The sequence below is a fragment of the Schistocerca cancellata genome, chromosome 4, assembly GCF_023864275.1.
Source record: "Schistocerca cancellata isolate TAMUIC-IGC-003103 chromosome 4, iqSchCanc2.1, whole genome shotgun sequence".
NCBI lineage: Eukaryota > Metazoa > Arthropoda > Insecta > Orthoptera > Acrididae > Schistocerca > Schistocerca cancellata.
Genome location: NC_064629.1, coordinates 798110477 through 798136361, shown reverse-complemented (window position 1 = coordinate 798136361; position 25885 = coordinate 798110477). Strand labels below are relative to the sequence as shown.

The following is a 25885-nucleotide window of genomic DNA, read 5'->3' as shown; positions in this document are numbered from 1 at the left end:
TAGTTGAAAATGAATACAACTAAGTCATTTATGTTGTTATAGTATCGTACAAGTGGTTAGGATTTTGCCTATATGCAGTTTACAATACTGAAAATCTGATAAAATGCCTGGAATCCATAAGAAATGGAACACGTGCTTGAAGTGTCACACAATGCTTCTAAACCAGTGGCAGTTACTAGCATACAACTTAAGAAGACAAAATTCTAGCAGTACCTGGTTATTCTAGTGATGAAGACTTAATAGAAGAACCAGTTCTTGACAAAAGGTCGAACAAAGATCGAGAATCACACAGAAGGAATCAAATGGAAGTGTTAGCGGCATCTGCTGAGAATGAAGAGGACCTATCGAAACCACGTGAAGAATTGAAACCAATCAACAAGCAGATTGTTGTGTTTCTGGTTGCACAGTGTGAAAAATAAACATTACCCTGGTGTTATTGAAAGTTTTATTGAAGATGGTGCGACCATAAATACTGCCATTTCTCAACAACTGGAAATGACCTGTAAATAAGGGTGTACCTTTTTCACAAATGGGATGATATAATTGAAGGTATAAACCCCTCAAAACAGTTAAGTAAAAGAAGCATTTTCTCCATTACAAGGCTGGTCAAAGTTGATGAAAATATTTTCCTGGTATAGTCACTGACATTTTGACACGCCAGCATACCTAATGAAACATTGGACAGTTCTTTGATAACAAAACAAATCTAAATTTTGTTCATGTCTGATACTTACTTGCATCTTAAATAAAAAAATATTGCACTGCCCTGGAGTTTTATTAGTTTTGTCCATTTAATACCAAAAAATACAGAAATGTTGATTTACTATGGCTCTATAAGGTAATACAATACCATTGCCTCAAGCTATTATCCTGTCTTAAAATAATGTCTATATTAAGCGGAGCAAAGTAACCCACTCTATGGGCTACCTTGTTACAATTTTTAAAATATTGTTAAATATTAAAAACACATCTGTGATGTCTTTGTATGTTACTGGTAGTAGATGGTTTTTTGCATTTTATAGTACAGACTAACCTCTTTTTCAAAGTCGTTTTACAAAACTACTATGAATTAAAAGACTGTTCAAAAAACTGTCCAAAAGTGGTGCAAAGAAACCCTGCTTTATGGTTCTTATAAACAATGAATATATACAGAGATGCAATTATCAAGGTCACTTTATGCTATCTGAAAAAATTACATATTTCGACAGTGACATAGGAACACAATACTAATTACATGACTCATAAGACTCCTCTCATAGACCTTGGCTATTAGATTACATGGAATAATTTACAAACTATACATGTAAACATGTTGTGTTGCTTATATTCTCCATCCTCTTTGGCTATATATATAAACAGTTTTGTTGCTAATTGGCGAAGCCTTTGAATACAATAAAAGAAATTGATTGTGGAAGCAGATTGTTTGTAGCTTTGCCCGAGGTCTAGGTTAGATAGGAAGGAAGGTGACAGTTTGGTTGTGAATCGGCAAAGCCAACGAAGGTGATATTAACAAAACCTGGTTGTCCTGACGGCCTGATCAGTAGCTTCATTGCTTTGAAAAACTCGCCTATATCATCACATTACATCGCCATATTTGCGGCGTTTGTCATACGTTTCCTATATCACTGGTCAAAACCGGTGACTCGTATATAACATTCCTCTATTTTTGAAGAAAATATTCAATATCCCAGCAGAAACTCCATATATTGAGAAACCATTATGACCAGTGTTTAAAGCCAGTAGATGTAATTAGCTTCTGAGACCCTGAACACTGCAACGGTTGAAACCAATTTCCTTCAGAACTCGATTAGTATGGTAAGGGAACACGCATACTAAAGAACTGAGGTTTTCTCTAAGTTTTTCAGTTGCATCTTTACGTGATTCTGGTGGCCAATAAAGAGATGCAATTGTAAGCTTATGTCTATCCTTGGTACTTTGCTACTTGTCCAGACCATCGCGCATGCAGCTTAAGTTTCCACCTCGGTGGATTTGAGCTTCTTTTTGCTGGGACAAATTAAGACTATCCATATCACGTTAGCGTATCCCTTCGGCATACACAAAAATTTCCCCCAAAACTCTCACTTCTATCAATTTTAGGTTTTATACAGCTTTCTGTACGTTGTATTATGTGAGCTTCATTGCTTTTTTGAGCGCTTGCAACTCTGGCACTTTGTTGCAAATTTGTAAAATAAAACTCTGATTAGGAAATGAAATTCTTAACTAACATTTACACAAAACTGATTATTATTAAGTGGACAGGGGCGTAAAAAGATCGTCCTCGATGCATTTTTCTACACACATTGACGGCTTTCCACAGATGTTTCACAAGCTACACTATGAGACCAGAAGAAATGCACGTGACAAGCACAAACAAAATAAAATAACTCTGGCGCGGCAGAACTGTCATCGTCGCGTGGGGATGTTTGTGTATGTATCGTGATAACTTAAATGCTCAACGTGTTAGCTTCATTTTCCCCGTTGCGTCACTGAGACGACGGTATTGATTTAAATGAGATATCATCAGCAGATATAGTGACTTGTCAAGCTCTTGAAGAGAAGTAAGTTTTTACTTATTTTTGGAATTCAGAGTTAACGTGAAAACTGTTTATGGGACGTGTGATGACGAAATATGAAGTGATATAAACCTGTAATCGGCTTATAGATACAGGAACCGTAGTATTCTCCGATTTGATTTGTGGCTCTGTTGAAAAGTTACGTAACACCTACTTTAGTTTAAAAGAATTTCATTTTGCCGCCGCCCCCCTGCCGCCCCCTTCCGAGTTAATTTTTCAGTTGTGTTGTCACATTTTTAACCCAGTTACAGTTTTTAGTATCATTAATAGGCGTCCTCAGATAAATGTATTGTCCCAAATTTTCACATCCAGTGAACGTAGTTGTCCTGATTTACAACTATTTATCTGTTTTGTAAAAGAAGAGCATCTGCTGGCTACATCTGGACCAGTTGCCAATATTAGTAATGTAGCTTGTTACGTTGTGATGCAAATATAACTCGGTGCACTCAAGATACCGTTGATGCTTTAGCTATCTGTTCGTGTTTTAACTGTTAGTGAAGACTCGTATATGTCTTTCAGCTGTAATTCATCTCCACACTGCTTTGCTACTGATATGCCATCCCCCCTCCCCACTGCCGTCCGGCGAACTAAGCAACAATTCAGTATTGAGGAATTTGACTATTTATTCTTATGTCAGGCCACCAGTATATTTGTTGTTTATACTAATAAGAGTTTTATGTGGTGTGTTGTATGCAAAAGAAAGACATTTGAATGTACTGAGTTATGTATTCATTTCTGTGGTAATATCTCAAGTGTGTGCTCAGCAAAATTTTAATATGTAACAGCTTAAAAGTTGTGAATTCTTCATGATCTATAGTCCATGTAGTTTCAATTTTTACTGAGAAGGAAAAATTGATCTTATTCTTTGTAGATCTAGATCTGTCCAATGTGCCATTAGCTATCCATAATTCTGTTGTAGACCAGCAGTAATTTTGTAATTACTTCTCCATAATCAGCTCTGTACATCAGCTTTGTTGTTTTTGTCTTTGAGCGAAAATGCTGTGTACCAGTAGTTGCAGCACTGAAGGTGATACGTGTTTACAAGTTCATGTCGGAAGAGGACTTCAGTATTTTTTTGCAACTGTATCTCCATTAATTACTTCATTGATGCTAAGAGCATTTAAATAATTAGTGAAATATTTGAGTCTTGTTTTGAGATGTTACATCCAAGCAAAATAACAAGTTTTTTCCTTTCTTTATTCCTATAATTCTTACTTTACTTTGTTAATAAATGATTTTCTTAATGAACACATGCTGGTGTGAGTGTGATATTGGACCACTCACCCTCTCAGAAATCGTGGTTGTGGCAACACTGATCCTTAGTGTCGCCTGAGGTCTAGGTTAGGTAGAAAGGTGATAATTTGGTTGTGAGCAGGCAAAGCCAACAAATGTGAATGCCACATAAAGGGCATAGTAACAGTTCAATCTGTAGCATAGCCTAATGTTTATGTTTACTCCATATTTCAATGTGTTTTGCCAGATTTTCATCTTAAAAATTAAAACTGCAAGCTAAATTCCGAAAGAATATATTAAGAAATGGACAGTTATATGAGTGTTTTAATGTAGATCATTCACATATATTGAACATAAACTGTGAAAAATGCAAGGGGTTCTACTGCGTGACTTTCACCAACATTGTGACAGAAACAAAATGTAAATTATTAAAGCTATTATCACTCTCATTTCCTTATTTACTTTTGAGTTTGAAGTATATTTTCCTCTAATAAAGTGTATTACATCATTTAGAAGTGTAAACTAGCAAATCGTCAATTATTGTAGGTATTACAGTGAGTGGATTGCTTTAATTGAAACTGTTGTTAATAGCCCATACACCACTTACGACAGTGCAAGTATGATCTTGTTAGCGGGTGTTTTTTCAAACTTGCAGAGTGCATTCAGATTCACACAGTTTGGTCCTGAAGCTGTTTTCTGCAGTATTTCAAAGTGTGTATTAAAAAATAATTTATCTTGGTGTTCAGCTATGGAAAACTGGCATTTATGAATATGAAAAGTACTCATTCTTTTTACATGTGTAATCTTGAATCATCCCAGAGCTTAAATCTCTCTGGAGATCTGATAAAATATTGATCAGAAATAAAATGGGGTGATAGAACTACAATGTGCCCTTACAATTTCTCAATGTATTTCAGTATGGGAAAAGAGGTAGCAGTCAGTGATCTATATAAAATTTAATTAGATCATTTTGCATGGTACAATTGAATGATTTGCACTAATTTCTTCTGGCTTTTTAAAATTTATTGCTTTGTTTGTGACAAAAATCATAAGACACAAACAAAGCTTTGTGTGTTTACATAAACATAAATTGTAAAAAATAAAAAAGGAGTATGTGTGTGGGTTCACTAGGCTGTATTACTTTGACAGATAACAGTGCAGCACATTCACTCCTTACAAGCTCTTTAAAATTTATGCCAAATCAATACTAAAAAGTGAAATAACAGATATGTTTTTTTTTACTCCTTGATGTGTTTGGAGAGAAAGGGGGGGGGGGAGGGAGACTGTGATTTTTGGTTGTGATTAACATGAAACAAATTGAAAATTTCCTTGTGGGGAAAAAAAATTACGGTACACCTATAGCAGTGCAGAATTTAATGCAGATTCTATTCTTTGTTGAAATAGCAAGCCTCTTCCAAATTTTACTGTTTCTTACAAAGTGATAATCATGTACCAGTCAATGATACTATTAGAGGTAGACATAGAATAAAAATTTTGTAATTGATGTGGCATGTGGCAATGAAAGGGTGAATGGTACACGAGAGAGAGAGAGAGAGAGAGAGAGAGAGAGAGAGAGAGAGAGAGAGAGAGAGAAATATTTTTTCACAATTCCTATGTATTCAAGAACCCAGTATCACCAAGACTACATAAGATCTTCAATAGTTATCATAATCTTTTTCATGTTCTATTCTTTGAACCAATGTTCTCTGTTCTGTTATACTGAATAAAACATTTGCTTTATGAATTCTCTGAGTAGGTTCTTTGCCACAAGATAAGGCCATATCAGTTGTTAAAGTATCTGTGAATTGCACCCAAAGTCATATAGAAATATTAGAAATGGCAAGGGGCCCAAGTATGAATACATAATGCTTGTTATGTTCTAGTATCTGTTCCCATAACACTGCTCATCTGATGGATACAATCTGTTTCTGTATTCTAATTTTAACTGTAAGGTATTTGATGTAACATCATACTTGGTCAGATTTTTAACAGTTCACCCTAAATATAGTTGAAATGATTAATTTTATTTGTAACAGTGGAATTGGTTATACTTCGTGTGAGCTAAGATGTGACAGATGTCAGTGAGGTATTCAGTGTTTCTGGTGTGTTAGGTCTGTTGATACACTTCTTTATTAAAACTACATTTACAGGTTTGTGGAATAAAAAAAAATTCAGGTAATTATGGAAATGAGTTTCTACTTTTTAGGTGCTTGTCAGGCTGTTCACTCAAATGGATTTGGCGTGATGTGAAGTGAATCATAAAATTAGTTACACATAGATTTACATTCTCTGTCTGTGTGTGTGTGTGTGTGTGTGTGTGTGTGTGTGTGTCCCTATATATACTTTGTCATATAACAGTTTCTTTATCTTATTCAGAATTTCAGATACTTGTTAGTAATTGCAGTTTCTGAGATCCAGAAGAATGGTGGAACTGAATATAATAAATAACCCTTTGAAGGTGAGTAACTAGTTTGTTGTTAGTACTCAATAACTCTTGTAACTTCAGTGTAGGCATCCAGTAAATTTATTCACTTTTAGTGTGATATTTCAATTAATCCAGAAATTAAGCTTTGTAGAAGTACAAACAGAATCACCTGTCCTGCTTTCCTCAACTCTCACCCACATTTTCAGGGAAAACTCATATTAACACACCTTTCCCCCAGCTCATGGTCTGGTGGTTAGTGCCATGGCCTCTAGATCATAGGTTCCCAGGGTAAATTCCCAGATGGGTTGGTGTGGTTTTTTTTTTTTTTTTTTTATGGGGGTACTGGTGTTGCACAAGTTGCCAAAAAGGTGTTAAATAGGTCAACCCCAGATGGGATATCCCAGCTGTTAGTGCCATATAATTTTATTACAGTTTGTCTTTTCTTGTGTCCAGTCTTGCAGTGTTTTAGAAATGAGCTTTTTTGCATTATTATTATTATTATTGGTGGTGGTGGTGGTAACAAAAATGTGCTTAATATGGAAATAGACAAATGGCTTCACTCTGTGCCTGAAATAAATTTTTACAAACTCAACTGTAACTCTTTTGAACATTTATTTATATCAGTAATGATGGTAGTACTGACAACTCTCTGTATAGTAGGGGTGTTAAGTGGTTGATATGTATGTAAGCAAGACAGTAAGTACAGGGTGAAGCAAAAAAATGTTAACATTAAATGGGTGTACAATCACGTGAAATTACAAGTCAAAGATTTGGTTACATGCTTTCAATTTGGTACCCATCACACTCAGTGCACATATAGAATCTGTCCATTGTTGATTGTAAGGCTCAGTGGGCCATGTGGGCAAGGATAGAAGTGACGACCTAAGTGATGAGGTGCTTGAAGTTGTCCAATTTGCTAGGTTTGCTGGCATAGACACGGTCAGTGATATGCCCCACAGCCAAAAATTACATGGCATCAGGTTGGGTAAACATGCTGGCCATGGGAGAGGACCACCTCTACCAATCCAGTGTTAACTGAATGTTCAGGTACTCCCAAATTGTCTGACTGCAATGGGCAGGTGAGCCATCTTGAACGTACCCTCACAGGAGAATGGGAAGTGCTGATCGTAGCAAAGTAATTCTTTCCCCCGATGGTCTGTCCTTCAAAAAAGAAGGGTCTAATCACTCCAGATTTGCTCACTGGAGGATGCTTGGTCACCCAGATGACACAGTTGTGCTTGTTCACATGACAACTGATATGGAATGTTGCTGCATCTAATAACATGAACAGAATGTCAGGCTCCATGTGCACCATTTCCAAGATAATTTATGCAGAACTCACATGTGCTTGCTTGTCCACATTTGTGAGCTGTTGCACAATCTGTGAGTGGTATGGCTTCATTCCTACATCACGGTGCAAAATTCTAATCCCTGACCTTCAAGACATGTTAATCTCTAGAGAGTCTCCATGAGGCCTTGTTTGGGATGGCTACAGTCACTTCCTGGCCTGGCATGATATTCCTTTCAGTTCAGACAGATCTTTCTACCGCTGTTCCCCTTGCAATTGTCTTGAACAGACCCCATCATTACAAACTTCTCATAGATTCTACAGATTGTCAGGTGCAATGGTGAAAGCCAGTCCAGTCCAGGCCTCGAATTTTTCTTGTACAATGCTTGCAGACTGAAAAATGTCCATCCAGGCAGCTATCTTTCTTTGTTCCTATATGGAATATTGGGATACTGTCATTTAATCTGCAGAAAATAAAAACAAGAGAACATGTATTTAATGTCAACACCTTTTTGCCACACCTTGTATTATTAAGCTTTCAGTGTCCTCTTTTGGAGCTAACTAATAGAGAATGCACATGTATTGACTGCTCATTGCCTCAACTATGTGGCAAGTTCTGTGTGTCTCTACACCCATTACATATCCCACCCTGGTATTTCTGTTGTCATATTTATTTATATCAGAATAGATAATGTGAATTTTGAATATAGCAGGGGTAAAATACAACTTGTATAGACACATGCTGATGGCCACAGTCAGCAGTCTTCAGGCTGCTGCCTCAGAGTGTAGTGGCAGTGGGGAGTGTGGTGCGTCACATGGTACACCCCAGGTGTTACATGCTTCTCCCACGGTCCCTGCTGTTGAGACATCCCCAAGGGGAGTGGCGAGTTCAACAGCGTTTGCGTCGCACGAGGCAGAGGGTCAATGTGGAGGCTGGCGGTGTGGTGTCGCCTGCTCTGTCTGTGAGTGGACATATGGCTGCTCCTTCAGCAAGGTCTGAGCAGGCACACGGGGGGAGGGGTTTATTAGTGATTGGGAGCTCCAATGGTAGGTGGGTGATGGAGCCCCTTAGGGAAATAGTGGAAAGGTCAGGGAAGAAGGCCAGTGTTCACTCTATCTTCTTGCTGGGGGAATATCATCTGAGATGTGGCACTGGGTGCACCCGACTGCAAATTGTTGCTCATGTCACTACCAATGACTCCTGCCATCTGGGTTCAGAGGTCATCCTCAGTTCATACAGGTGGTTGGCGGAGTTGATGAAGGCAGAAAGCCTTGCTCGTGAGGTGGAATCTGAGCTTACTATTTGTAGTGTCGTTCCCAGAACCAATTGTGGTCTTCTGGTTTGGAGCTTAGTGGAAGGCTTAAACCAGAGGCTAAGGTGATTCTGCAGAGATCTGGGGTGCAAATTTCTCAACCTGCGCTATTGGGTGGAGAAATGTAGGGTCCCCATGAATAGGTGAAGCATGCACTACACCCAGGAAGCAGCTACAAGGGTAGTAGAGTACGCGTGGAGTGCACATGTGGGTTTTTTTAGGTTAGAGAATTCCCTCCCTAGACCCGACAAGACACCTCCTGAGACGCAACAAGGTAGCAGTAGGCAAAACACAACAGGGAATGACAGTATTAATGTGGTAATAGTAAACTGCAGGAGCATCTGTAGAAAGGTCCCAGAACTGCTCCCGTTAATAAATGGTAACAATGCCCACATCGTACTAGGGACGGAATGTTGGCTGAAACCAGATATAAACAGTAATGAACTTCTAAACTCAGATTGGAATGTATATCGCAGAGACAGGCTGGACAGTGAAGAAGGAGGAGGCATGTGTATAGCAATAACAAGTGCAATAGTGTCGAAGGAAATTGACAGAGATCCGAAATGTGAAATAATTTGCATGGAGGTCACGGTAACGCAGGCTCAGACATGGTAATTGGATGTTTCTATAGGCCCCCTGGCTCAGCAGCTGTTGTGGCAGAACACCTGAAGGAAAATTTGGAAAATATTTAGAGTAGATTTTCTGACCATGTTATAGTTTTGGGTGGAGATTTTAATTTACCAGATACAGACTGGGAGACTCAAATGTTTATAACGGGTGGCAGGGACAAAGAATCCGGTGAAATTTTTTTAAGTGCATTATCTGAAAACTACCTTGAGCAGTTAAACAGAGAACCGACTCATGGCGATAACATATTAGACCTTCTGGTGTCAAACAGACCTGAACTATTTGGAACAGTTATACAGAACAGGGAATCAGCGATCATAAAGTGGTTACTGCATCGATGATTTTGGCCATAAATAGAAATATTAAAGGTAGGAAGATTTTTCTGTTCAGCAAAAGTGACAAAAAGCAAGATTTCAGAGTACTTGATGGCTCAACACAATAGTTTTAGCTCTAGTACAGATAGTGTTGAGGATCAGTGGACAAAGTTCAAAACCATTATACAATATGCATTAGATAAGTATGTGCCAGGCAAGATCATAAGAGATGGAAAAGAGCCACTGTGCTACAACAACTAAGTTAGAAAACTGCTACACAAACTAAGGGAACTTCACAGCAAACATAAACATAGCCAAAGCCTTGCAGATAAACAAAAATTACACGAAGCGAAATGTTGTGTGAGGAGGGCTATGCGAGAGGCGTTCAGCGAATTCGAAAGTGGAAATTTAGGTCTTACATCAAAGCGCTAGGTGGATCAAAACGAAATGTCTGGACACTCTGTGACCAAAATGCTATTGAAACAGAGTATGACAGACTAAAGGCCGAAATACTAAATGTCTTTCTCCAAAGCTGTTTCACAGAGGAAGACTGCACTGTAGTTCCTTCTTTAGATTGCTGCATAGATGACAGAGGGATAGAAAAACAATTAAAATTGCTCCAAAGACGAAAGGCCGCTGCACCTGATGGGATACCAGTTCGATTTTACACAGAGTACGTGAGGAAACTTGCTCTCTTCTTGCAGCGGTGTACCGTAGGTCTCTAGAAGAGCGGAACATTCCAAAAGATGGGAAAAGGGCACAGGTCATCCCCATTTTCAAGAAAGGACATTGAACAGATGTGCAGAACTATAGACCTATATCTCTAACGTCGAACAGTTGTAGACTTTTGGAACACGCATTATGTTAAAGTATAATGACTTTTCTGGAGACTAGAAATCTACTCTGTAGGAATCGGCATGGATTTTGAAAAAGATGATTGTGTGAAACCCAGCTCGCACTATTCGTCCATGAGACTCAGAGGGCCATAGACACGGGTTCCCAGGTAGATGCCGTGTTTCTTGCAGAAGTCAAGGCATTTGATACAGTTCTCCACAGTCATTTAATGAACAAAATAAGACCATATGGACTATCAGGCCAATTGTGTGATTGGATTGAAGAGTTCCTAGATAATAGAACGCAGCATGTCATTCTCAATGGAGAGAAGTCTTCCGAAGTAAGAGTGATTTCAGGTGTGCCGCAGGGGAGTTTCGTAGGACCGTTGCTATTCACAAAAAGTTATATATGAGGCTTTTTGCGGATGATGCTGTAGTATATCGAGAGGGTGTAACAATGGAAAATTGTATTGAAATGCAGGAGGATCTGCAACATATTGACACATGGTGGAGGGAGTAGCAATTGAATCTCAATGTAGACAAGTGTAATGTGCTGTGAATACAGAGAAATACACTTTATCATTTAGCTACAACATAGCAGGTCAGCAACTGGAAGCAGTTAATTCCATAAATTTTCTGGGAGTAGGCATTAAGATTGATTTAAAATGGAATGACCATATAAAATTAATGGTCGGTAAAGCAGATGCCAAACTGAGGTTCATTGGAAGAATCCTAAGAAAATGCAGTCCAAAAACAAAGGAAGTAGGTTACAGTACACTTGGTTGCCCACTGCTTGAATATTGCTAACCAGTGTGGGACCCATACCAGACAGGGTTGATAGGAGAGAGAAGATCCAATGGAGAGCAGTGCACTTAGTTACAGGATCATTTAGTAATAGCAAAAGCGTTACAGAGATGATAAACTCAAGTGGATGACTCTGCAAGAGAGACACTCAGTAGCTCGGTACGGGCTTTTGTTGAAGTTTAGAGAACATACTTCACCGAGGATTCAAGCAGTATATCTTGGGAAGAGACCATGAGGATAAAATCAAAGAGGTTAGAGCCCACACAAAGGCATACCAACAATCTTTCTTTCCAAGAACAATAACAGACTGGAATAGAAGGGAGAACCGATAGAGGTACTCAAGGTACCCTCCGCCACACAGCGTCAGGTGGCTTGTGGAGTATGGATGTAGATGTAGATAGTACACTACTGGGCATTAAAATGGTTACACCAAGAAGAAATGCAGGTGATAAACGGATATTCATTGGACAAATATAATATATTAGAACTGACATGTGATTACATTTTCACGCAATTTGGGTGCGTAGATCCTGAGAAATCGGTACCCAGAACAACCACCTCTGGCCGTAATAACGGCCGTGATACGCCTGGGCATTGAGTCAAACATATGGCGTGTACAGGTACAGCTGCCCATGCAGCTCCAACACGATACCACAGTTCATCAAGAGTTGTGACTGGCGTATTGTGACGAGCCAGTTGCTCGGCCACCATTGATCAGACATCTTCAATTGGTGAGAGATCTGGAGAATGTGGTAGCCAGGGCAGCAGTTGAACATTTTCTGTATCCAGAAAGGCCCGTACAGGACCTGTAACATGCGATTGTGTATTATCCTGCTGAAATGTAGGGTTTTGCAGGGATCGAATGAAGGGTAGAGCGACGGGTCGTAACACATCTGAAATGTGCTGTCAATGTGAACAAGAGGTGACAGAGACGTGTAACCAGTGGCACCCCATACCATCATGCTGGATGATATGCCAGTATGGCGATGACGAATACACACTTCCATGTGCATTCACCGCGATGTCGCCAGACACGGATGCGACCATCATGATGCTGTAAACAGAACCTGGATTCATCCGAGAAAATGATTTTTTGCCATTCATGCACCCAGGTTTGTCATTGAGTACACTATCGCAGGCGCTCCTGTCTGTGATGCAGCATCAAGGGTAACTGGAGCTGTTGTCTCCGAGCTGATAGTCCATGCTGCTACAAACGTCGTCAAACTGTTTGTGCAGATGGTTGTTGTCTTGCAGACGTCCCCATTTGTTGACTTACGGATCGAGACGTGGCTGTACGATCTGTTACAGCCATGCGGACAAGACCATGTGCCGCTGGGATCCAGCACGGCATTCCGTATTACCCTCCTGAAGCCACCGATTCCATATTCTGCTAACAGTCCTTGGAGTTCGACCAACACAAGCAGCAATGTCGCAATACAATAAACCGCAATTGCGATAGGCTACAATCCGACCTTTATCAAAGTCAGAAACGTGATAGTACGCATTTCTCCTCCTTACACGAGGCATCACAACGTTTGACCAGGCAACGCTGGTGAACTGCTGTTTGTGTATGAGAAATCGGTTCGAAACTTTCCTCATGTCAGCACATTGTAGGTGTCACCACCGGCGCCAACCTTGTGCAAATGCTCTGAAAAGATAATCATTTGCATATCACAGCATCTTCTTCCTGTCGGTTAAATTTCGCGTCTGTAGCACGTCATCTTCGTGATGTAGCAATTTTATTGTCCAGTAGTGTAGTTAAGAGTCAAGGTCATGAAAGGCAAGCAGTGATTGCGAAGGGAGTGAGATGGAGTTGTAACCTATTCTCGATGTTGTTTGATCTGTACATTGAGCCAGCACTTACAAAAAGCAAAGAAAAATTTGGAGTGGGAATTAAAGTTCACTGAGAAAAAATAAAAAAAATTGAGTTTTAACATGTTTGTCATACATAGTAAAAGACACGGAAGAGCAGAACAACAGAATGAACAGTCTTGAAAGGAAGATATAAGATGAACATAAACAGAAGCATAACAAGGATAATGGAATGTAGTCGAATTAGCCTGGAGGTGCTGAGATAGTTAAAGTTGGCACTAAAATAACGTGTCTGCCGATGTAGAGAAGGTATAAAATGCAGACTGGCAATGGCAAGAAAAGTGTTGCTGAAGAAGAGAAGTTTAATGTTGAATGTAGATTCAAGTGTTAAGAGGTCTTTTTCTGATGGTATTTGTCTGGAGTGTAGCTTTGCATGGAAGTGAAATGTGGACAATAAACAGTTCAGACAAGGAGAGAATAGAAGCTTTTGAAATAGTGCTACAGAAGAATCCTGAAGAGTAGATGGGTATATCATGTAACTAATGAGGTGTTACTGAATAGAAATGAAGAGACAAGAAATTTGTGGCACAATGTGACTAAGAGAAGGGATTTGTTGTTAGACACATTCTAAGACATAAGGGGATTGCCAGTTTATTGGAGAGAAGTGTGGGAGTAAAAATTGTAGGTGACACAGAGACGAATACAGCAACAATATGATCCTTCCAAAAGCAAGTAGTATTCCTAAGGCTTTCTTGCCCACCAAACAGTAGTTAAGGTGTCTCTCTAGATTTTGAGAAAACAGATATTACACATGCAGTCGGTGGTAAATCCTGTGACTTTTATCATAAACTTAGCCATAGAAGAAGGAATATTTCCAACTTTTTAAAAAATTAGTAAAGTCATCCCTATTTTCAAATGCCCCCATGAACCATGGACCTTGCCGTTGGTGGGGAGGCCTGCATGCCTCAGCGATACAGATAGCTGTACCGTAGGTGCAACCACAATGGAGGGGTATCTCTTGAGAGGCCAGAGAAATGTGTGTTTCCTGAAGAGGGGCAGCAGCCTTTTCAGTAGCTGCAGGGGCAGCAGTCTGGATGAATGACTAGTCTGGCATTGTAACATCAACCAAAACGGTGTTGCTGTGCTGGTACTATGATGACTGAAAGCAGGGGGAAACGAAAGCCATAATTTTTCCCGAGGGCATGCAGCTTTACTGTATGGTTAAATGATGATGGCGTCCTCTTTGGTAAAGTATTCCGGAGGTAAAATAGTCCCCCATTTGGATCTCTGGACGGGAACTACTCAGGAGGACTTATTTATCAGGAGAAACAAAACTGGCATTCTACGTATTGGAGCGTGGAATGTCAGATCCCTTAATCGGGCAGGTAGGTTAAAAAATTTAAAAAGGGAAATGGATAGGTTAAAGTTATAGTGGGAATTAGTGAAGTTTGGTGGCAGGAGGAACAAGACTCCTGGTCAGGTGAATACAGGATTATAAATACAAAATCAAAGAGGGTTAATGCAGGAGTAGGCTTAATAATGAATAAAAAAATAGGAACACAGGTAAGCTACTACGAACAGCATAGTGAACTAATTATTGTAGCCCACGCCTACCATAGTAGTACAAGTTTATATGCCAGATAGCTCTGCAGATGACAAAGAGATTGATGAAATGTATGATGTGAGAAAAGAAATTATTCAGATGGTGAAGGGAGACGAAAATTTAATAGTCATCGGTGATTGGAATGCGATAGTAGTAAAAGGAAAAGAAGGAAACGTAGTAGGTAAATATTGAATGGGGATAAGGAATGAAAGACGAAGCCGCCTGGGAGAATTTTGCACAGAGCATAACTTAATCATAGCTAACACTTGGTTCAACAGTCATGAAAGAAGGTTGTATACATGGAAGAAGCCTGTGGATATTGGTAAGACAGACATTTAGGAACCAGGTTTTAAATTGTAAGACATTTCCAGGTGCAGATGTGGACTCTGACCACAATCTATCGGTTTTGAGCTGTAGATTAAAACAAGAAATTACAAAAAGGTGGGAATTCAAGGAGATGGGACCTGGATAAACTAACAGAACCAGAGGTTGTAGAGAGTTCCAGGGAGAGCATTAGGGAATGATCGACAAGAATGGGGGAAAGATATACAGTAGAAGAATGGGTAGCTTTGAGGAATGAAGTAGTGAAGGCAGCAGAGGATCAAGTAGATAAAAAAAAGAACTAGAAGAAATCCTTGAGTAACAGAAGAAATATTGAATTTAATTGATGAAAGGAGAAGATATAAAAATGCAGCAAATTAAGCAGGCAAAATGGAATACAAACATCTCAAAAATGAGATTGACAGCAAGTGCAAAATGGCTAAGCAGGGATGGCTAGAGGCCACGTGTAAGGATGTAGAGGTTTATATCACTAGGGGTAAGATAGATACTGCCTACAGGAAAATTAGAGAGACCTTTGGAGAAAAGAGAGCCACTTGTATGAATATCAAGAGATCAGATGGAAACCTAGTTCTAAGCAAAGAAGGGAAAGCAGAAAAGTGGAAGGAGTATTTACAAGGCCTATACAAGGGCGATGTACTTGAGGACAATATTATGGAAATGGAGGAGGATGTAGATGAAGATGAAATGGGAGATATGATACTGCGTGAAGAGTTTGACAGAGCACTGAAAGACCTAAGTTGAAACAAGGCCACGGGAGTAGACAACATTCCATTAGAACTACTGATAGCCTTGGGAGAGCCAGCCCTGGAAAAACTCTACCATCTGGTGAGCAAGATGTAGGAGACGAGTGAAATACCCTCAGACTTCAAGAAGAATATAATTCCAATCCCAAAGAAAGCAGGTGTTGACAGGTGTGAAAATTATCGAACTATCAGTTTAATAAGTCACGGCTGCAAAATACCGACACGAATTCTGTACAGATGAATGGAGAAACTGGTAGTTGCTGACCTTGGGGAAGATAAGTTTGGATTCTGTGGAAATGTTGGAAACGTGAGGCAATACTGACCCAATGACTTATCTTGGGATAGATTAAGAAAAGACAAACCTACGTTTCTGGAATTGTAGACTTTGAGAAACCTTTTGACAGTGTTGACTGGAATACTCTCTTTCAGATTCTGAAGGTGGTAGGGGGCAATTACAGGGAGCGAAAGACTATTTACAATTTGCACAGAAACCAAATGGCAGTTATGATTTGAGGGGCATGAAAGGGAAGCAGTGGTTGGGAAGGGAGTGAGACAGGGTTGTAGCCTATCCCCGATGTTATTCAATCTGTATATTGAGCAAGCAGTAAAAGAAACAAAAGAAAAATTCGGAGCAGGAATTAAAATCCATGGAAAAGAAATTAAAACATTGAGGTTTGCTGATGACATTGTAATTCTGTCAGAGACAGCAAAGGACCTGGAAGAGCAGTTGAACGGAATGGACAGTGCCTTCCTTGAAAGGAGGATATAAGATCAAAATCAACAAAAGCAAAACAAAGATAATGGAATGTAGTCAAATTAAATCAGGTGATGCTGAGGGGTTTAGATTAGGAAATGACACTTAAAGTAGATGAGTTTTGCTGTTTGGGGAGCAAAATGACTGATGATAGTTGAAGTAGAGAGGATATAAAACGTAGATTGGCAATGGCAAGGAAAGCGTTTCTGAAGAAGAGAAATTTGTGAACATAGAGTATAGATTTGTCAGGAAGTAGTTTCTGGTAGTGTGTGTATGGAGTGTAGCCATGTATGGAAGTGAAACATGGACAATAAATAGTTTAGACTAGAAGAGAATAGAAGCTTTCAAAATGTGGTGCTATAGAAGAATGCTTAAGATTAGATGGGTAGATCACATAACTAATGAGGAGGTATTGAATAGAATTGGGGAGAAGAGGAGTTAGTGACACAACTTGACTCGAAGAAGGGATCGGTTGGTAGGACATGTTCTGAGGCATCAAGGATCACCAATTTAGTATTGGGGGGGGGGGGGGGGGGGCAGCATGGAGGGTAAAATTCATAGGAGACCAAGGGGTGAATACAATAAGCAGATTCAGAGGGATGTAGGTTGCAGTAGGTACTGGGAGGTGCAGCACAGGATAGAGTAGCATGGAGAGCTGCACCAAACCAGTCTCTAGATTGAAAACAACATTTTCAAAGGAGGCAACAAGGAAGATCCAGGAAATTATCAGCCAATAATTACTACACCTGCATTGTCTAAAATAGTGGAAAGTGTAATTAAAGAGAGAGTGGCAAATTTTATAGAAAAATTCGGGACTCTTAATGATGTGCTGCATGAGTTTACGAAGGATTCAGCTACACAGTAATAGCTGAATTCACAGTGTATGTAACTGCAGCACTAGACCAACAAGAGTTTGTGATATGTTTCTTGACCTTTCAAAAGCCTTTGATTGTGTAAGCAACAGCTTATTTGATAATAAGTGTAAGTGTTGTGGTGTAAGGCATAATCGAACTGATATCATGGAAAATGGAGAACAGTGTACAGAAATAACAATAAATTTGTACAAACTGTGGAAAATCCCAGATGGAATGTAACAATATAGCGATTATCCTTTTCATAAAATTTGAACAATGCATCATAGAAGTCTATTGAGATTTTGAATTTGTTAAATATGGAGTACCTTAAAGATCAGTCCTTAGCTGGCTAATCTTTATTTTAGATGTAAAAGATATGTCTAAAGTAGTAGGAGGAAATGCTCTCATGTATGCAGAGGACACTTCATTTGTTATAAGCAATGTTTCGAAAGATGACTTGCAAAATCTGCCATCTCTAAGTATGGAAAATGGATTGACCAGGAAGACCTTCATCCGAATTACTCACTCACTCTCTATGCATCACCGGCAGTTGATAGTCGAAGTGATCACTGTAGCAAGTATATACTAATACCTCTATTGCTTGCCTGTGTTTTGATCACAACAGAGGTAGATTCTTCCTATACGTTGGTCAGGGGCCTGAAGATGGCATAGTAAAACACTGCATTCCTTTAAATTAAAATTTACATCATAAGTGTTTTAACAATTTTACTAAATGTCAATTTAAACATAATTTAACAAAGTGCTCAAATTAAAAAGGGTGTAAGACAGGGATGCAGTCTTTCACCCCTACTGTTCAATCTAGACATCGAAGAAGCCGTGAGGGAAATAAAATAGAGGTTCAAGAGTGGAATTTAAATTCAAGGTGAAAGGATATCAATGGCATTTCTCTCATTAGAAATATACTTTGACTCACTTTATGACAAATATTATTTATCTAATTTTCCCATGTCAAGTACCTTTACACTGTCACATCCAGGAATTAAAAGTTTGTCTCTTTTAGACCCAAGGCTCCAAGCTTGACATTAAGTTTGTTTACTTTGGATTTACTTAAACTCCTACTGTAACCGAAGGTGGTGTTGATGGTTGAGCCTCAAACCAATCTGAGTAATGTGTGTAAACAGCTCACAGTTTAGCTATGGGAGAAGATAATATTGGATCAGTAAATGTTCTAGCATTTTGTTAGCACTTTCTTGCTGTCTTTCAGGTGAGATATTTGACGTGGTATGGTGTCATATATCTTGTGGCAAATGATGTTCAGCCCACTGCTTTTACTGTTTACTTAAAATGTTTCATATAAGAAGTGGTGTTGCAGAAGGTAAACCTGCTGTTTTCATGTCTTCAACATTAAAATCTAATTTATGGTGACCCATTCAGTACTAATGAGACATTAACTGTGAAGTGGACACAGAGGGAGGAGAAGAGGATGTATATCCAATTTCCATATGTATTTAGCAGTTGCAAATCGTTGCTGGGTTTGCTAGTTACTGTGTAAAGACAAGTCATCATGTAATGATGTTGCCAAATTACTAGAAAAGTAGGTGACCAATTTACTGCAGATACATACATGATACTTTAACAGACATTCAGATGAAAATAGGCTACATATTTCTTTTTAATATATATGGTATATATGTATCATCTAATATACAGAGGCAATGTTATTAGCAAAAATTTCAAAGTACTTGGCTGATTTACTTCAGACTTTTTGTGGTACTCTGAACATTGAGATGGATATATAAAAAGGGGAAACATTGTTCCCAAAATATCAAATTTCTTGACTGATTTACTTATACATTTTTAAATGGTACCGTAATAAACTTCCGGACAGACATAGGTGTGTGTGTGTGTGTGTGTGTGTGTGTGTGTGTGTGTGTGTGTGTTATATATAACACAAACAGGGAAATGTTGTTGGCAAGTCTTAAAATATTCTCAACCGACTGACCAATTTACCATAAAATTTTTATATGGTACCCTAATAAACATTCAGACTGACACGGGCTATATATTTATTTAAACAACAATGTACAGGTATTCTGTTAAAACAGACTGCAAGGAAGAAATTGCTGCACTGTGCTCTGCTGTGAAAATGTGTGGTTTTGTTTCTCACAGTCAGTTTTAATTACGATATGAGGGCACCAAACCATTAGACAAATTGTTTCTGCCATATATATTAATTCTCATGATATATATTTTAAACAAACATTGTATATTCAGGGAGAGAAGGTGGACAGGGGGCGGCAGGAAATGTACGTGGAGGAAGTGGAGATGATTGATAGAGAGGGGAGAGGAGGAGGTGGACAGATAGTCATCGAGAGGGGAAGGAGCAGTGGAGAGAATGGGAGGAGAAGATGGGCAGGGAGAGGGTGGAGAAGGAGATTAGATCGTATATCCAATTCCCATAGATATTCAGTAATTGTGAAGCATTGCTGGATTCACCAGTAGAGAATAAGAGCGGTCCTACCACACTTTCCTGGGCCGCTCCTGATGATACCCATGTCTCTGAACACTGCCTTTGGAGGCAAATGTATTGGGTTCTATTACTTAATATTTGAGCAACTCAGATTTATAGTAACGTAATCCATATGCTCGGACCCCTATCAACAGTCTGCATTGGGACACTGTGTCAGAGTTGATGAAAACTATAGCAGCAATTCCACCGTGGAATCCACCAATGATCATAGAGCACAGTACTGCTGTATTCATATGTCTCAAGCTATGACATACATGAAACGAAAGGCATTTTGATAAATCTTGTTGGTTTGGCCATAGTATTGGCATGTAAGGGTGCAGTCTCTCTCTCTCTCTCTCTCTCTCTCTCTCTCTCTGCCCACCGCACCCCCTCTACAATCTCTGTGTCTGCAAATGTGCGTCAAAACCATGGATTTATACGGCTTGTAACAGTAAATCCTGTGCATCTCTATAAAATAAAGATAAAGAAACTCAGACTAAAAAGGTTCGTGCCATAAACCTCTTCAGAGAAGGCCTGTAAGGCAGTTCCACATTGGTTGGCTGTTCTTGCAAGAGTAATTTTTCAGATTAGATAAAAATGTTTTCAGATTCTTTAATTACATAGATCATCTTGGCTTTCTGAGAGGTAGATTGAACTAAAGAGGGCAAGACAACCATGGCAACAGTTTCTGTACTCCATAGATTGTTCCAGCAAACTTTCCACAGCACAAGGGGTGATCAGGATTTCCTGGAAGTGTCTGTTTTCTTGTAATGTGGATTAGTTCAGTTAGCAGGAGGATTTCTCATTGTTTGCATTTTGTGATACAATAGGAAGTTACAATGAAATTTGTTAATGTCTCAAACTTCAGCAAGAAGCCATTGTCCATCTTCACACCAGGGAAGGTTTGTACTTGACTGAGCAATTATCATAGTGTTTCTCACTAACAGTGCAGGGAAGATTTCAGCTGCACACTAGTATGTGTTTTAAAGTGTATTTGTCTGTAGTCCCATGGTTGTAGAGTCATGTTGTGTTGATGTGACCCCCCACCCCACACCCCCTGCCAAACAAGAGATGGCTATAGAACTAGTTTTTCCACACAAGTAGCAACTGAGAAGTTTTTTGTAAAAAAAAAAAAAAAAACAACCTGTGAATTGTCCTTCTGAAAACTTTTCGCAGTCTGATGTTTTTAAACATTCTAGAAAATTAGTGTGTCCAAATTTACGGGCATTTTCAATCAGGCTGTTGTGTTGCCACACTTAGACATGGTGTATAAAAAATTTAGGGTGTGTAACCCATTGTCTGTAGTTGTAAAAGATGGTGTAGGCACTACAGACAGTCAATAAATAACATGAGTATTTTTTACACTATGTACAAAGTAACTTCAATTACTCATAACTTAAGTCTCCTGTTTTCTCTGTTACATTTTAGTACTCATACGGTTACTGAATTGTCTGTACAGTAATGTTGATCGAACACTGACAATTATTTTCTATTACTGAATATCAGTAGTGTCGCGCTAGTTCGTAGTTGGGGGTCTGGCTGCAAGTCCTCGGAGATCTGGGCTGGAGCTCAGAGTGCAGCATCTTAAAAAGACATCATCTGTAGTGGAACCTATAGGAAGATGGTGGGTCCTGGAGAGTCAGACTCACGTTACCGGTGTGTTTAAATGATTCTTCTTCCACAGAGATGTGAGTGGCCTATCATGTGTGGTCAAAAAAGACACAGGTGATATTGCATAACCCACAGGTTGTAAGATCTGGTTTTATAGTGTGTTCATACAATATTAACATGATTGTAGATGTATGCTATATGGTTTGTGGAGCTATCTTGTGTAAAAATGAGTATGAACTGTTGGGCACTATGAAGAAATATTGTTAGACACAGTGACATTTTTGGACCAACTGTATTTACAATACGTATGCTCAGGGTGGTGATAGGCTGTGTAAACTTGCTTGCAACCCCTCTTAGTATGAGCAGCATGCAAAATAATTTTGTAACTCACACACTTGCTTGTCCTACCTTACCATTCCTCTTCCAACCATGAAAATATTTTGTGATTGAGACTATTTAGGAATTGTCCATACTTCACATTTTATGTTACTTTTTTTTTATAGACCATTTTTAACCAATAGGGAATAAGACAATGGCCTTGCATTTGGGAGGAGCTATATTAAGACTTGTATCCAGCCATCCAAATTTCAGTTTTTTGTGGTTTCTAAAATTAGTTGAGATAAATGTGGGGATCATGTTTTGAAAAATAATAGATTTCCTTCCAAATCTTAAAGCTTCTGCTTCATTGCTAATGGTGTCATTGTTGATGGAAAAACACTAATCTTTCATCGTGTCTTTCTTTAATTGGCTCTAATTTGAGTGGTAATACTGCCACCAGCACCTTCACATCCATAACATAAGGATGTCATACCATTACACTGGTTAAAATGATATGTATTAATTATAGAATTATAAACATTCTGTAGAAAGTAATAAGCTAAAAGATTTGTTTGTTTTTTGGAGAATTTTGTACTAAAATCATGGGTATTTCATTTTCAGGTTATATTTATTATACACTTCATATTATCAACATGGTGAGTAGACTCCATTGTTCTTAATGTTACCATTCTAAAATGCTTTAACAATAGCCTCCATTCCTAATCAACTTAAAGGAAGTTTGTGAATGTACTGCTAGACAATTTACACAACAGTTGTTTGATATTCTAGTTACTAACACTGCTAGCTGGGCAATTAAAGTATGCACGTCCCTTCACTTTCAGGGCCTTACAAGGCGACTGGTGTCCAGATTCATATTTCTTTTACTCACTTCTATTCTTCATTGCTCTTTTCTGGGCTATTAAGGACAAGGAATCTTCTGATGCAACAGAAATGGTAAGTTGGGACATACATGACTGCAGTAATTTTATTTCCTATAAGTGAATTTTTCTTAAGATTTTCTCTCTGGTTGACTAGATATTTTGCATGTGACTGGAGACAAAAAGCTGTATAATAGACATAACTTCTAAAAGCAATTAACTATAAATATCTTTTATCAAAATGAAGCCTAAAAATTTTTGTGTAGTTCCAGACTTCTAGTAAATTTTGATGGCTTGAGCTTTTTCCCAAATGTTATGTTTTTACTTACTCCTTCTATAGTGTAGAATTAGTCTAATTTGGAGTTTCAAAAAGCATATATCCTATCTGTTAACGTTCTCTTTAGTCGCCACGTCATTGTGTCAATGCTGGTGAAAAATGATTGCCGTTTGAGTTGAAATTAATATCATCTTGCTTTGGTGATATTCTTACTTAACTGTTCTCCAGTTTCAGTGTGAAATTACATACAATTTGTTTCTTTGTGTACCATTGCTGGACTACCCCACCACATATTTTGCCCATCTAGCTGTTTTCAATGTACCACAGTGGTACAAGGCAAGTAGAAATGAAGTTTGGTATGACACACTTATGGTCTATGAAGCTGGGAAACAACCTCAAATTGGCCTACAAAAGGCACCCTCTCCACCCCCTCTTCCTCCCCTCCCTCCCGCCCCTCTCTCTCTCTCTCTCTCTCTCTCTCTCTCTCTCTCTCTCTCTCTCTCTCTCTCTCTGCAGTCCAGTCCGGGTAGACTGTAAACTGGGGTGATGGGTTGGGTTGTGTTGTGTTGTGTGGAGTGAGTGAGGGAATGAGAGATGGGAACATGAAGGAGGTTTGGAAAAGGGTGACTCATAGCTTGGAGGGAGCAGTAGGTTTGAGAGAGAGAAATGCAACACGTAGACATTTTAACTGGAGAATTCTTGCAGTGCATGTTGATGATAATGTAAGGGATTTCAGTGGGATAGGGTGGCACGACAGAGGAAGAGGAGACTGGGGAGGGGGGGGGGGGGGAAGATAGTGCAGGGGGTTAGCACAGATTGATGCCATCTGGATTACGAGAATGTGGGATGTGTTGAAAGGGTAACTCCTATCTATGTAGTTCAGAAAAGCTGGTGCTGGGGTGAAGGGTCCAGATGGCACGGGTTGTGAAGCAGCCATTGGTTGAGTCCTGCAACCAGCTTTGAGAAAGAAGCAGCAACACTTTCTGCAGGACCTGCCCATCATTTTGGAGGACAATGCTCATGCACATACGATGCAAATTGACTGATTTGGCTCGAAAGTGCTGTACCACCCACCACACTCCACAGGCTTAAGCACATGTGACTACAACTTTATTCCTAAATTGAAGGAGGCACTTCATAGCATTCGCTTCACAGCTGTTAGATATTTGTCAGGCAATAGATAGCTCCACTCGAACTGTCAATACAACTGCCACTGCAAAGGGTATCCTATGACTTCCAGTTCACTGGTAAAGGGTTATACCCAATGCTGGTGACAACTTTATAGGGCAGTAAAACTATGAAACATGTGTCTATTGTGTTTAGGTTGTAAATAAATAGTTGCCACTATTAAAGTTCCAACCCTCATACAAACAGTTGCCGTACTACTTTTATATTATCTTTAGACCCAAAAAGATTTAATCTGCATGTGCTTTCTTAGTAGCTGGTTCCTACAAAGTAGCAAGAGCTTTCTCATTTATGAATGTGTTTTCATGTACATAAGAAATGTTTGTCACTGAATATGTAACATAGTTTCTTTGGTGTTAAAACCAACCTTTTTATGCTGATTTGTTATTTCAGGCATTGATGCTGAATGTCTTGTGCATCGCTTTAGATATTGTGATACTTATCATCTATTTTCCTTCAAGTTCAAGAGGTGAGTACATCTATAAGGGAATTTGTCTGGAATACATTGTTTTGGTTTAGACAGTTAGTAGAGTTTGATCTCTTTCAGTAACCTTAGTTTATTAATTTAGTATTCATTGATACTGATCATTTGCTACTTGTGTTATTGGAAAATGCTGCTGAAGTTTCTACGTTTACATGATAGGAAGTGTATATTCTAACAGTATCAAAAAATGTCTGTCATTATCAGTGTGTCTACTCAGTGATTGACTTGATGGATGCAGCTGTTCTGTTAACTGATTCTGCCATTTTCATTCATATGTTTCTTATAGGGCACGTATATGAGGGATAAAAAGACAGGTATCTCTTTATGAATTTCCATATAACTATCTGAAACTAAATGTTTCACATAAAATGAACACTTTTCTTCTAGTTGATTTATACAAGAGGAATGAAAACATTGTAGGTTTCAGGACGTTAGCATGAAACCTCTGTTTCATGTACAGAGCAATATCCACAAAAGAATAGAGTAATTCCATTCAAGTAATGACCCTGGAAGGGAAGCCCAACTCCTTGCCATAACCATTCTCCCAGAGGTGCTAGTTCAACAGCCCTGTAGGAAAAACCATATGATTTGAAATCAGAACTTTGTTTCATAAAATTAAAGTTAAATTGGTGATTTATTGTGAAGGAGGCTAATCAAAATTATACTATGCTAAATTCTAGTTTTAAGATATTTTGGTGTTGTAGAATCTAACTTTAATAATTATTTAATTTCACACGGTATATAAAAACCAAATCATTGTTAAAACAGAATTTGTAGGTTTACATATTTCAGTTCTGTTTGCTATATCCTGCTCAAATTATGACACTGTCATTCAAGAATTCCTCTCCTGTGCAATAGCACTTTTGGACTAACACACTGTACAATTCTCTCTTCAGCAATCTACCCTAGATTTTATGTACTATGTGATTTGGGTAAATAACTGTAGGTTGGGGCTGGAAGCATGAATTTTTGTTTATTTCTAGCACTGTACATAAGCTGGAAATTACTTACTAAAATTGCTGAATTTATGTGAAAACTCTTAAATCTTTTTAAATAAAATGAACTTTATTAATATTCTGCATCTTTGTTCTTCATGTCCCTGTATTTATTTCTCAACATACGTTGGTGACACACACATTTCTCC

The 25885-nt window shown here is 38.7% G+C and overlaps 1 protein-coding gene across 5 annotated transcripts in view; it reads left to right on the top strand.

Annotated features, from left to right (window-relative positions):
* The first annotated feature begins 2304 nt into the window (after positions 1–2304).
* The window catches only part of LOC126184705 (type-1 angiotensin II receptor-associated protein-like), an 84246-nt gene continuing 60665 nt past the window's right edge, over positions 2305–25885 (top strand). Inside the window, exons 1-5 of one of the 5 annotated variants that reach the window (XM_049927222.1) lie at positions 2305–2427; positions 6183–6264; positions 22539–22573; positions 22760–22871; positions 24651–24726. In XM_049927222.1, the coding sequence (XP_049783179.1) occupies positions 6229–6264; positions 22539–22573; positions 22760–22871; positions 24651–24726 (259 nt within the window). In that variant the 5' untranslated portion in view covers positions 2305–2427; positions 6183–6228. Of the gene's footprint in view, positions 2559–6182; positions 6265–22538; positions 22574–22759; positions 22872–24650; positions 24727–25885 lie in introns of all 5 variants that reach the window. The other 4 variants (XM_049927223.1, XM_049927225.1, XM_049927221.1 and 1 more) reach the window with 4 other exon arrangements.